This window comes from Triturus cristatus, chromosome 4_1 (assembly GCF_964204655.1).
Source record: "Triturus cristatus chromosome 4_1, aTriCri1.1, whole genome shotgun sequence".
NCBI lineage: Eukaryota > Metazoa > Chordata > Amphibia > Caudata > Salamandridae > Triturus > Triturus cristatus.
The window spans coordinates 872,927,742-872,940,615 of NC_140585.1; the positions used below are offsets into that span (position 1 = coordinate 872,927,742).

The 12,874-nt window shown below is 43.9% G+C and overlaps 1 protein-coding gene across 4 annotated transcripts in view; it reads right to left on the reverse strand.

Moving 5' to 3' along the window:
- The window catches only part of PLXNA4 (plexin A4), a 1,024,340-nt gene that overhangs the window by 216,350 nt on the left and 795,116 nt on the right, over positions 1-12,874 (reverse strand). For all 4 annotated transcript variants that reach the window (XM_085653587.1, XM_085653590.1, XM_085653588.1 and 1 more), the window contains 2 exons: positions 11,644-11,780; positions 9,978-10,139 (listed from right to left, as the gene is read on the reverse strand). In XM_085653587.1, coding sequence (XP_085509713.1) covers positions 9,978-10,139; positions 11,644-11,780 — 299 coding nt within the window. The remainder of the gene's footprint in view (positions 1-9,977; positions 10,140-11,643; positions 11,781-12,874) is intronic.

Sequence of the window (12,874 nt, forward strand, 5' to 3'; positions counted from 1 at the left end):
TTTGTTATTGCAGCCAATGTAGCAGTGGCAGCTTGCTCCCATGCCACCTGTCCAATGCAGGCCTGTTGAAAGAGGCCTCGCGGTATGGACTCAGACAAACTACATGCATTTGGACTAATCTGAACGTTGGTATTGCAAGCATGAGATGGCCCACTTTGACATGAGATTGAAGAAAAGGCACTCCTAAGCCATCTGTGTTCAAATCAGATATCACTCAAAACAATACAGATACATTTTTCTTTATGTAAATTTAGGTACAAGGCACTGCTTTGGCAAAGTATTGCAATGTTGCAATGTACTCCATGAGCTCACGGTGATCATACTGGAATTATAAGGTAATGTATGGTTTTCTAAAACATTTAACAGATCCAGTGGTGGATGACGAGGAAAACTGAGTTTGAACTCTGGCTTCATAGTGCTTTGGTCACCACATGAGATTCTGGAACACATCTCCATAAATATAGGAGACAGTCTTAACTCTCAAGTTAAAGTGTCCTAATGTGCTGAAGAGTAATGGATCACACCTCCACATGATGTAAACACAACATTTTTAGGTACATCTACAAATGTACTTGAAGCTGACCTTGGAGGCAGCACATTCAGTGAAATACGGAGCATCTGCTTACAAGCCGCTCCGTGTTTTACAGTGCAGGTGGCACCGCTTGCACTTTAAAGAGGAGACAGAGATCCCCCTGCAGGCGGGTGTAGTGAATGATTGTACCTGCCTGCAGGGAGATATCTGGGGCATTCATGGAACTCCCTTTCCTTCCTCCAGAGGACTGCCCTCAGACGGTGCACTAACAATGTGCCACCTTTTTGTAGCACAATGTCAAGGCGCATCCTAACGGACTTTTTGCCTCTGTTCCCGCAACCATAATAGCTTGCAGGCACAGAGGCAAAATTAGTCTGTCATTTTCATGAAGCCACACCTCAATGCAAATGAGGGAATGTCCTCTAATGATAGTGCTAGAGCTACATGTGCATCAGTACTATTAGTATTACAGAAGGTGTCGGACAAGCATCTATGGTCAGTTCTGTAATACCATAGTGCCCTGGGGTGCACCGAGCGGACGCACTTGTCGTTTGTGTCCCAAAGCTCTATGCATAATACAGACCCAGGTTAACTCCTGTCGAGCTCAATGTTTTTAAGACGTATTTTGTTGGAGCCATTTGACTACTGTTGAAGATGGAAGAAAAGTCAATGTCAGATACAAGGGCAACTGTAGGGAAACCTGTGGGTCATCTCAAAAACGACCTCCAGAAATTTCTTTTATGACATCCTATTTGTTGTACCTGACATCCTTGGTATGGGTTCCCCCAAACATTTTGCCTTCAATCCATCTGTTTTTGATGACGTAAGTTTTGCTGGCTTTAGAACATTGAGCACTTAACACTTGTAACCCATTCTAAAGTGCTTGTGCTCTCTCCCTTAAACATGATAAAATTTACTTACACCCAACTGACACATTTAATTTACCTGGAAGTCCCTAGTAGATTGTTACTACATGTACCCAGGGCCTGTAAACTGAATGCTACTAGTGGGCCTGCAGAATTGATGGTGCCCCCCACCTATGTAGCCCTTTAATCACAAAATAAACCTTTTGCCAGTCTTAAACCTTCCATTTTAATACATATAGGTCACGCCTAGGGCAGGCTCTAAACGGACCAGAGGATAGGATGCAGTGTATTTAAAACGTTGGATATGCACTTTTCACTTTTACATGTCCTGGTAATGAAAAATGTGTTTTTTACAACTGCAAGGTCTGGCTCTCCTCTATGATAACATTAGGTTAACTTATTACATTTGATAAGTGATGACTTTTAGTTGGGAGCTGGTAATAATGTTAAGTTTGGTGTCTATAGAATTGACATTTAGAACACTCTTTAATGGAGAAGTCGGACTTAATTCACAATTCTGAAAATGGCTCCTTTAGAAAGTTGGCATTTTCTTGTCCCAACCATTTGGTGCCTGTAGCTTTTATCCCATGTCACATGACTAGGTGTAGTTGGCAGTTGGTCTTTGTGTATTACTCCCAGACAGTGAGACAAAGGGGGAGTAAATGTTGGCAGGATGGGCCACCTATGACTTGATGAGGGGGATGCATCTAACACCTACCATACTTGCACATCACAAAGGCTCTGTTGGACAGTTTTCACTTTCTCAGTCAGAACTGTTAGTTTGCGGGCCAACATAAATGTTGGGATGGTACCAGACTGATTCCACGCCAGCCGCGGCCCATGCAGGTAAGAGCGGTGGGGCCATTTTTTTTTGGGGGGGGGGGGGGGTGCGACAGACGACCATGAGGTAAAATTAAATACATTATTTATTTATTAATTTGCCCTCGTTGTCTGTTGAAATGCTGCCCACCCAGCCCCACTGCCCCGTCCCTCTTACCTGCACGAGCCACTGCTGTTCCACGCACCCCCTCAGGATATGTTGGCCTATAGACCTGCTAGCTCTCAGTACCACCATAAGTACCCCTAAACCTGGCAAGGTAACAAATGGTTTGGCCAACCTCAGAACTTGACAACCCTGACTCCGCAAGGAATCGTGGTAACAGATTTAGAACCTTTTCGCTCAGTCACTCGTGCTCACTCAGAACAGGTACACAAGAAGTACACAAAGGGGCGTTTTCAATATGTATTGAACCATTGTGGTTCTTGTATAAAATATATGCAAAGCAATGATTAGCAGACAGGAGCAGATAAAAGTGTTTAGCAATATAAGAACAGTGAAAAGGATAAACAATTCCAACATGGTGTTAAAACAGTGTATATATGCTGGCATATGAGTACTGGGTAAAGTGTACTCCTACTAGGCACTCTCTAACCTAGTTGCCGAGGGCAGGTGTTCTGCCAAGAAACCCATAGTGGATGATCTAACTCCCCATTACCTGAAGGCAAGGTATGTCATAAATTGGACATCCCTCCTCGCAGAGGGTAAACAGGAATCAGCTGGGCTGAGACTCTGATGCAGCGATGACCTTGCAATGACAGCAAAGTGCTTCTCTAATTTGAGCACGGAAATGCATATGTATTTATATAACACCATCCGTGATTCCGTGTGGAGGTTTCAGCTGAGCCAACATTGTTTATTGTCTTTGTGATAGCCCTGTTGCCTAATAGACAGTTGACAAACAACAACATATGCACAATGTGTTTTCAGGCCTTCTACTAAATGCTCACGGTAATGTGATAGTGTACTTATGAAGTGGAATTGTAAGCAACGTGGTTTCAGAGAAACTAATCCTGCACTGTTACCCAAGCAAATGTGTGTCAAAAGTCATTGTGTGGAAAAGAAGGCAAGTTAAAATAAAAGTGTAAATGTAAAATGGCAATGTTTCTTCCTGGGCCTAACCTAGCCATGTTACAGCTCTGCCTCAGCACACTCGCAAAGGTTTTCACACTAGTCTTTTGTACCCCCCAACAAGCTGGGGCCAGGGCAGGGTGCCAGGAATTTCCAGAAACCTTTGTGGGTGGAAACCTCCAAAATCTTCCAATACTTTCAAGCTGGCATCAGTTATAAATAGTGGGCCCTCAGACCCAACTCTTCAGTAGACATCTGACCTATAGAAGCCTCAGAAGGAGGACTGCTGTGCTGCTCTGCTGCACGAAGGACTGCTACTCTGCTGCCTGAGTGAGAAGGACCAGACCTGCAGCTTCAACCCAGTACCACCAGTGAATCCAAGGGCTAGTTGGCTGACCTCCTTATCATAACCTCAGGGATAGGAAAGGTTGAAACCACATTGAATCCAGCACCTGGACTCTGCCTGCTGCAAGTCCTGTCCCCCAAGGGGTGCCACTCCAGTCCAGTCCTGGACCCTTGGAACTGGGCTTTTGTGCTCTGCCAGTCCAGCTGTGGTCTTTTGGGTGGAACTGACCTAGCGTGATGCACTTCCTTGCTGCACCACATCAGTTCTGCCACTGTACAACGTAACTAAATATAACAAGATTAGGGAGTGTAGAGGTAGGGCCTACGTAGGCGCTAAGGTGGATACGTCTTCCACTTTAGTATCAGTTATAAACAGAAGGATCCACCTTGAAAAGGAGGTACTGCGGAGACTAAATAATAGGGATAATGGTGAGTGAGTGTCCCTAAACGTGTTTGGGCACACTCAGTGTTGTTTAAATACCCCTCACACACCAAGAATGGCCCATGGTGTCATGCTTCATCATAGGGGTCTTCCCGTCCCGCAGCGGGACGGGGCGTGCTGCGACCTACGACTACGTGGGAGCACTTTTGATGAAGTACTATGTGTGGTGTAAAGGGAGGGTCTATTGTAGTTGTGAATATGTGTGTGTTAAAAAGCAACTGGCCCAAGGAGACAGAAAAAAACTTTAATTAGTCCCAGGAGGGCTGGAGCTATTAAAAACAAAAGTGCGGAGTTTGCCTACGAGTCTGTCCCACACAGCGGAACCGCGGGAGGGACAGACTCGTAGCTGAGATTTTCAGTCAGGGCACAATTGAGGCTCCATTACGATCCCACCCGTTCTAGGTTCATGAGGCATTATCCTCATATACATATAAATTCACATACATACGATTAGGTATTGTATATACGTGCACTATTTACTGCATCTGTCTCACTTTTGTATATTACTAAGCACATGCTTCTATTTGGGAGGGATCTTTTTCCTGTCCTGATGAAGATGCTCCGCATCGAAACATGTTGACCCACAAGGAGTAACCACACATTACGTAGGCAAACTCCGCACTTTTGTTTTTAATAGCTCCAGCCCTCCTGGGACTAATTAAAGTTTTATTCTGTCTCCTTGGGCCAGTTGCTTTTTAACACACACATATTCACAACTACAATAGACCCTCCCTTTACACCACACATAGTACTTCATCAAAAGTGCTCCCACGTAGTCGTAGGTCGCAGCACGCCCCGTCCCGCAGCGGGACGGGAAGACCCCTATGATGAAGCATGACACCATGGGCCATTCTTGGTGTGTGAGGGGTATTTAAACAACACTGAGTGTGCCCAAACACGTTTAGGGACACTCACTCATCATTATCCCTATTATTTAGTCTCCGCAGTACCTCCTTTTCAAGGTGGATCCTTCTGTTTATAACTGTACAACGTAACCCTGATGCAGGACCCCGCAGCTCTTACCACAGCTGTGCAACGCATCCTTGATGCAGGACCTCCCATCGCAGCCCCGCATCTCCCTGTACTCGCCACTATGCGATGCATCCTTGATGCAGGACCTCCCATCGCAGCCCCGCATCTCCCTGTACTCGCCACTATGCGATGCATCCTTGATGCAGGACCTCCCATCGCAGCCTGCAGCTCATCGGAAGTGCTGCTATGCGACGCATCCTCAATGCTGGATCTTGGAATTAGTGATAACTGCATATGTATTACAAGGCTTATCTATTACAATGCACCTATGTGCACTGCATTATAACAGTGATCTCCGACATGTTGCTCTCTGCACCCTAAAATGTTGTTTTAGAGGCTTTTTACACCACGAGCATTTTTTGTGAGAGAGAGCATATTAACCCCTTCAGAATCCATGCTTCCAGTTGCTTCTCTAATCACGTTTCCCAAAGGGCATGTTCAGGCAGAACCACAACTTGTCCAGGATCCCGAGGTCTAAGGAGGGCGTTTGAAACCCCTGAAGTGGTGCATTATGATTGCTGAAAATTCCTGATGCAATCACGGATGGGATCAGCAAGATTCCTCATGTGATAGACAGCAGGGCTGTGCATGTGTTCCGTTTTTGTGCAAAGGACAAGAATAGGTTAAGATAAAGATGCAGCCAAGAGAGCACCAGCTATTGGTTTAACATCTGGGCATCCTGAGAAAGATCATGCATGCTGAAAACTGCAGCATTACACAAATTGCAGTACGTGGCTACAGACATCTTTATAAAATGTAACAACATGTGAAAGATGTCACATCATGGAACTTGAATATAAAGTTTGCAGAATGCGTTGACTGGAGCATCATGAAAATGTGGTATTATAAAACTTTATAGTCTACAAGTTCTGGAGCTCTGGAGACCTGCCCAGTGTTTACGGCAGCCGTTTGGAAACTTGGAAAGTGCTGCATATGCAAATGCAATTACAATGCAATACAACGCACTACCTGGGGCATTTGGGAGTGTCACACGAGTCGGTACTAGGAGGTATTCCACCAGAGTATCGACAATAGAATGTTGTTGGGCCAGAATATTGTAGCAAACATATTGAGGACCAACATATTGTAGAGGTACGTTTATATAGATAAGCATAGGTGTACTGTATTTAACTCCACATCTATGTACTTAGACTATATACATATGTCTTCAAGGTAACTAGCTGTGGAGGTAAGTATGGTAAATCTAAACTTGCCTATATGCACTTGCCTTCTCAATATTTTGATTCTCGATATTTTTGCCACTATAATTGGTTGTCGTTTTCGTGTCATACAATCATATAAGACCACCATAAAAGCTTGCAAAGCAGAGTATGTTGACACATGCATTATGAAAACTAGTGCATTTAAAGATGTACCAAAATAAGTTAATGGCCCGAGGCTACTAACAATTTGAACGTACTTAGCCTATTATCCTGAATCCATAGAAGCCACACCACACTTTTGCAACCTTTAGGGGTATGTTGCCAATGTACCATTCCATGGATCTGGTACTCGCCTTGTGAAGACCTTTGTTATTGTTTGTACGTGTGATAACTTATGTAGTGTTTGAAAAACATCGGTTTGTGGTGCTCCTGGCCTCGTGACTAAGCTGCTGACGTGGGGACGTGGAGGCCTGAGCTCAGCTCCGGACTACAGTGTTTGAATGAAAATAGTGTGATACTTGTCAAATCCCTTATCATCCTGTGCCTAAAATTGTGGATATACGTGAAATGTAAATAATTTAAAAGTACAAGATGTAATGTCATTGTGAAATTCAAGAGCACTCCTTTCCAACCAATTAAGATCACGGTGTATAAATACCAGTACATAGATATAGCTAAATACTACAAAGTTTTCACAAATATGATCTAAACGCAGGCCATTGCCTATGAAATTGCCTAGGCTTGGTAACATTTCTTGAACAAAGCACTGGAGCAGGCCACCATCCCTTTTTAACTTCTTTTTAATTGTTACCAAGTTACTGATATAATGTGCTTCAAAAACCTCCCAGTGGAACTCAATGGCCCCAGAATCCATTGGGAAGAATGCCCGCATCTTCAGAGCCTACCACATCTCGCCCATTTCTGCCTGCCCATATGCACCTTTAAATGTACAAGTTGGCATTTGTTTTCAAACACATCCTTGTACACAAATCTTCTTACACGAATGGCTTCCGTAGTTTATGGATGGTTCTTAATTTTAAATAGGGTTGTTCCTTTAAAATTCAACATATTTTGAGAGGGAATTCACAAAACGGAGCTTTAGAAAAATAAAACAGCCACAAAGGATGAATGAAGCTAGAGGGTGGACAATGGCTACAAAGAGTTCATCTATGTTTTGAAGATCTCTGAGAGCGTGGCTGTTATATCTGAGGAAATACAGCTCGCGACCGTCGTTAGTTGACTTTGCAGTTCTTTTTTTGGACTTAAGAATGTAGCATTGTGAAAAAACAGACATTAAATATCTGCAAGCTCTCCTGGCCACAGGCACGCCAGCACCGCGTGGAGCCTCTGCTTCCAAGGAAAGGAACGGGCCCAGTATCCCATTATGCAGATGTGCGTTTGGTGGCGCGCTCCTCTCGTGCTAAGAAGAAGAATTCCTCCCCACACGCGGTCCTGCACTCTGTTTAAGTATTCCACACTTTGCAAACACTAATTAAACCATTAGAGATCTTTACCTCTTTGATTCCGTCTTGAGATGCAGCCAGCCATGCGGGCCCCCACAGTACCGAGAGGCAGGCGGAACAAAGCCTGTGCCGCCCTGCTCCCCGCTGATTGGCAGGTAGGCCCGCAGACACAACCAGGGCTTGTGCTGGCACCTGCCTCTTCAGCAGGCTCCACGTGCAACCAGAAACCCTGGGCCCCTCAGAGACAGGGGCCTGGGTCTTGAAATCTGGGATTAGTTGAGCCGGGTGGACAAAGGGTGCCTCATGCCTTCAGTATAACACAATATCCTCCTTTGTAGGTGGTACATGAATTTAGAGACTATTTCTCTTGGAATTCCAATTTTGCAGACTCCCAGCTGGTCGTTGCTAGAAATAATATTTTATATATTTGTTTGGGGTTTTATATAGAACAGACCAAGCCTTCGTCAGAGTGTGTAACACAAACAAATATATATAGAATAAATGTACAAAAGAGAGGGAAGACAAATCACATATTTTTTTATTTTTTTAGAGTTTTATGTAGCGCGAATTAGACCCGAGGATATCGGGTACCCATCAGAGATTTACATAGCACCAGTTTGAAAATTAAACCAGATGTGCGTGCTTAACAATTTGATAAACACCTTGCTGAGTGATGCATGGTTTTGTTCGCCAGCTGGGATGCAAGACCCAAGCTTCTACACTGGCTGCTGATACATGGTTGATGATATCAGCGGGTATGGAGAAAATGTGGGATGAACCACATACCCTGGGGAGTTCAATATTAAGGGTACGCTCTATGATGTGCCTTACAGCATGATATCGAAGGAGATTCCGCATATACTTGGAAAGACGACACTTTATGGGGATGAAAGGCTATGGCACAGTTAAGGAAAGGTTACATACGGCACGCTTCGTAAAGGCATATGCACGCTTAGAAAAAGGCATAATCCACAATTATTTGTATAAAAACATTAATTCATTGTCTTTAAAAAAGCATGCAACTCAGTAAAAAAGCTGTTTCATAGTACAGGAAAATTTAGGACAATCAGTGGACAATGCTGCAATACTGTAAAAGGCGTTATTTCACTCTGTAAGAAATGTTACCGCACTCCAAGAAAGGCAGTGGCGCCGTGTTACAAAACATCAGGCACTCAGGAAAGACTCTGTCACCAGTGCTTAATTTGTGAAAGAAAGAGTGTCGGTGCCTGAAGCTCTACTCATAAGCCACCCACGGGTATACGCACACTATATAAATCTTTGTAACACAAAATAACAAGCCAGCAGCCAGTGCACTTAAACGTCGGCACGTCAAATGCCAAGGCTTTGGTAGTCTTAAACCACCTCAGGCCTCTTTTATCCACCTCCAGACACTCCCTGCCCCTTTAGCTCATTTTTGCAGGTTCCTCCTTTTTTCTCGTACACCGTCTTTCTGATCTGTGTGTTTTTCCCTTTCTTGCATGCATTCATTATCTGATATGGAAAAATAAGTGCCGGTCCTCAAAAATAAGTGCCAGTGGCCCTGACTGGCAACCCCCTGCTCAAATTAAGCACCGCCTTCCACTCTGCATGAAAGTCTAGGGCACTGTAGGAAACTCTAAGGCTATAGCACTCTAACAGAGGTTATGCTACTCTGAAAAACGGGCTATGCCACTCTGAAGGAAAGGCTGCAGCAATGTCTGAGAAAGGCAACGGCTTAGTTTAGGAAAGGCTGTGACATTTTAGGTAAGATTATGCAGTCACCTTGGAAAGGCTACAGCACTCTGGTTAAAGTCTATGGCACGTAGAGAAAGGAAGTGGAATAGTTAACTAAATGATATTGTGTATTTTTCGGAAGAGGCTCATCACAGATGTTTATGGTGGTCTATAATACTCTCTAGGAAAAGTTATGATACTGTAGGAAATTGTATTATAAAGTCTAGAGAAGGCCATGGCACTCTGATAGAAAGACTATGGCTAGCCCTTGGAAATGATATAACCTTCTGAAAACACTCCATAGAATTCTGTAAGAAAAATAGAGAATATTGCTGATAGTAACATACCATATGGTAGCCAAAAAGGACAGGTAGTAGTGCCATCTGAAATCAGATAGACTGACAACAGTACACTCGATATTCCTGAACTTCACTAGAAGTTAAAAGAAAGTCCAGCAATACTTCCTGATGAACGGCAGCACCCTATGATGACCAACAAACAGAAGCACCAACCTCATGATACTCCAGTCGGGCTCGATGCGGTGCACCGTCGGATCCTCCACATACTCATACTGTAACTCGTGGCTGATCCTCGCTTTATCCACCTGCACCGACACCTTGATAGGCCCTTCAGTCGCGGCGGTGGTGTTACAGACGATCTGATTGGCAGTTCTCCTAAGAGTGATGAAGGAGAGGAATAAAAGATCAACATCTGACAATTGTCTTTGAAAAATCATCCAACATTGATGAATAGTTTTCTTTTAACGCAAGGCATACGGCAAAACAGATAAGTATGTGCCACCTTGTGTGTCAAACTTGCACGGATATAACAACCAAGAGACAGGGAAAACAAGTGCCAGGCAATGTAAAAGGAATGTGACTACGGAATGCATCTAAAGCCAGGAAGATTTGGCTAAATTCTACTTTTGAATTCATTGAAGACGTTTATTTTAAAATGAGGTGCAATTCTGAATCATTTCTTACTTTTCATAAAGCACCAAAACTGTAAAACGCACAGAAGCAGCTGACCATAACAGTACTTGACTTTACAACTGCAAATAAACAACTGTGAGTGCAAGCGCGTGTTAGGAGAGAAGCAATGTGTTCCATTGACGGCTCTGCCACGAGACATGCTGGATAGTTCAGGACAAATATTGAGAACAGTATCACCTCTGAAATAATAAGCATTGGCGAAGTCAATAAGTCACAGTGGCAGAAGTGACACATGGGAATGGAGGAGGAAACAATACACGGGGGCACAGATGGAGGCGGAAGCTACATGGTATTGTGGGAGTGGGGAAGGATACAGCAAGAGAGCAAAGTAGAGGCAAGAGAATGGTAGCAAATGTGCAAAAAGGTGCAAAGTGGAGCCAGCGGGGAGAAGCACGAGGATGAGAAAGCAAGAGGTATTAGGGGAGACGCACACAGGCAAGAGAGAAGAACATCGGAGCAATGCAGAGGATGGCGGAGAGAAGTATATTAGTGAGACCAACAGAAAACACATGGTCGCTCATAAAGTGCTTTCACAAACAAAAAAAAATAGGTCCTGAAAAGGAAGCAGCAGAAGGACACACTAGTAATGTACCCATGCTCCAGGGGAGGCATAAACAAAATAAAGGAAAGAATGCACACACATGCTAACAAAAGAAAAGCAAGCAAATGAGAGTGACAATGAATCCAATCAATGATAAGCAATGGGCGGGCTCTAAGCCCACCGTAAGCGAGCAATAGTCTCTAAACAGACAGCTCATGCACTGTATACCAGGCAAGACCTAACAAGTGGCTTGGCGCAGATGCTTTTGAGAGCTTTGGTGGAAATTTCAGTTGACCAGTAAAATGCTTCATACTTAATTTAGTTGGTAGCACAATGGTGTGAATATCTACTGAAATTTCAGGGACAAAAATCCAGTTGACGACATCCACATCTCCAACCTAGGAATTGGGTTCTGATGCTATTGTCTTCAGTTGCTAGATTATCCGATAAGAAGGATTTCCATGGTTTTGGCAGCTGCACATGCGTAATTCATTGTCCACAACCCATTTGCCACAAACAGATTCAGTAATAGCCATTTGTGAGTGGCCAACTGAAATCAACAATAAGGTGTAGTCACATGGCCTGCATTCCCACCTCCACAACGAAACAAGGGCATGTTCTGCCCTGATCCTACGTCATGCTTACCTATGAAATATGCATGGATGACGGCCAAACATCACGGTCACACTGCTTCCAGCGTTCAGGTTATCCCCCTTGATTGTCACCTGGGTACCTCCTGAGACAGGGCCTCGACTGGGCTTCAGGTTGAAGAGGCTGATGGGCTGCGGAGACACAAGGCATATTAAGAATAGTCGGAGAGTGTTAGTAATGCTTCTAGCTTACCGTATGACCTGTCCACCATTCTCCGATGTACCATGCTGTAAGTACAACCCTCCCACTGCTCAATGCTTAATTTCTAAACAAAAGTAAGTGCAAAGTCCCACAATCTATTCTAGTAGCGTGCTACTGAGTGCTACTGAATACCATGGCTATGAAATACTAACACTTTAGTCCTAGTCAACTCCTGCCTCTTTCTTCCACCACCTTGCACTTCGTGTCTTGTTACCTCAGTTTTGCAGGTTATAGTCGTCCATGCTTTCCGCATTTGTCACTGCTTCCCTAACTTTCACTGCCTCCTTTCTTGCCTTCTGCCTTTCTCCCTCTCTTGTTCTGGTCAAGGTCTGATAACGAGAAATAAGCCCTGACGCCCAGAAATGTTTGCTGGTGCCCACCACCAGCAAGCACCTGCATAAATTAAGCATTGTAACGGCTCTAGGTCAAAGTGTTTACTTTAGAGCACTGAAAAGACACCGTTTCGAATTTTGCCATCAGATAAGCCCCAAAGTGTTAACACATTCATATGTTTCACTGCATACTTCTCTACCATTCTTTAGAAGATAAGACATTAAACCGTTTATTGCAGGGTACTCTTTCAAAATAGTTTTAAAAAATCCGAAATCTGCAGTTAGTTCGTGAACATGTACATTCTACATCCTTTTGTAGTTCCCAATACATTATTGCATTTGTCCACTTTACCTCTAGGAGACATGTCTCATAATCCATCCCTCTTTCTTCTACCGAGTCCTAATAATGCTAACTGCCGTGAGCGTCCATTCCTGTTAGAAATGGTTCAATGACACGTTGTACTGTAAAATGGGGCAACAGAATGAATGCACCGGGTGAACAAGTAGTTCAGGTGTATGCTGTCTATTTAGTCAAGTTAGGCAGTCGTCTAGGACGTGAAGTGGTGCCGAAATTCGAGGACAAAAGAAAATACATTTAAAAATGTTTTTTCTGGGAATGCCTATTTCATGGTTCGCAGAGGGTGCCAGTATCTGGTAGGCTGGCTTGGAGCTGCCCCTTAAGTTACATCTTT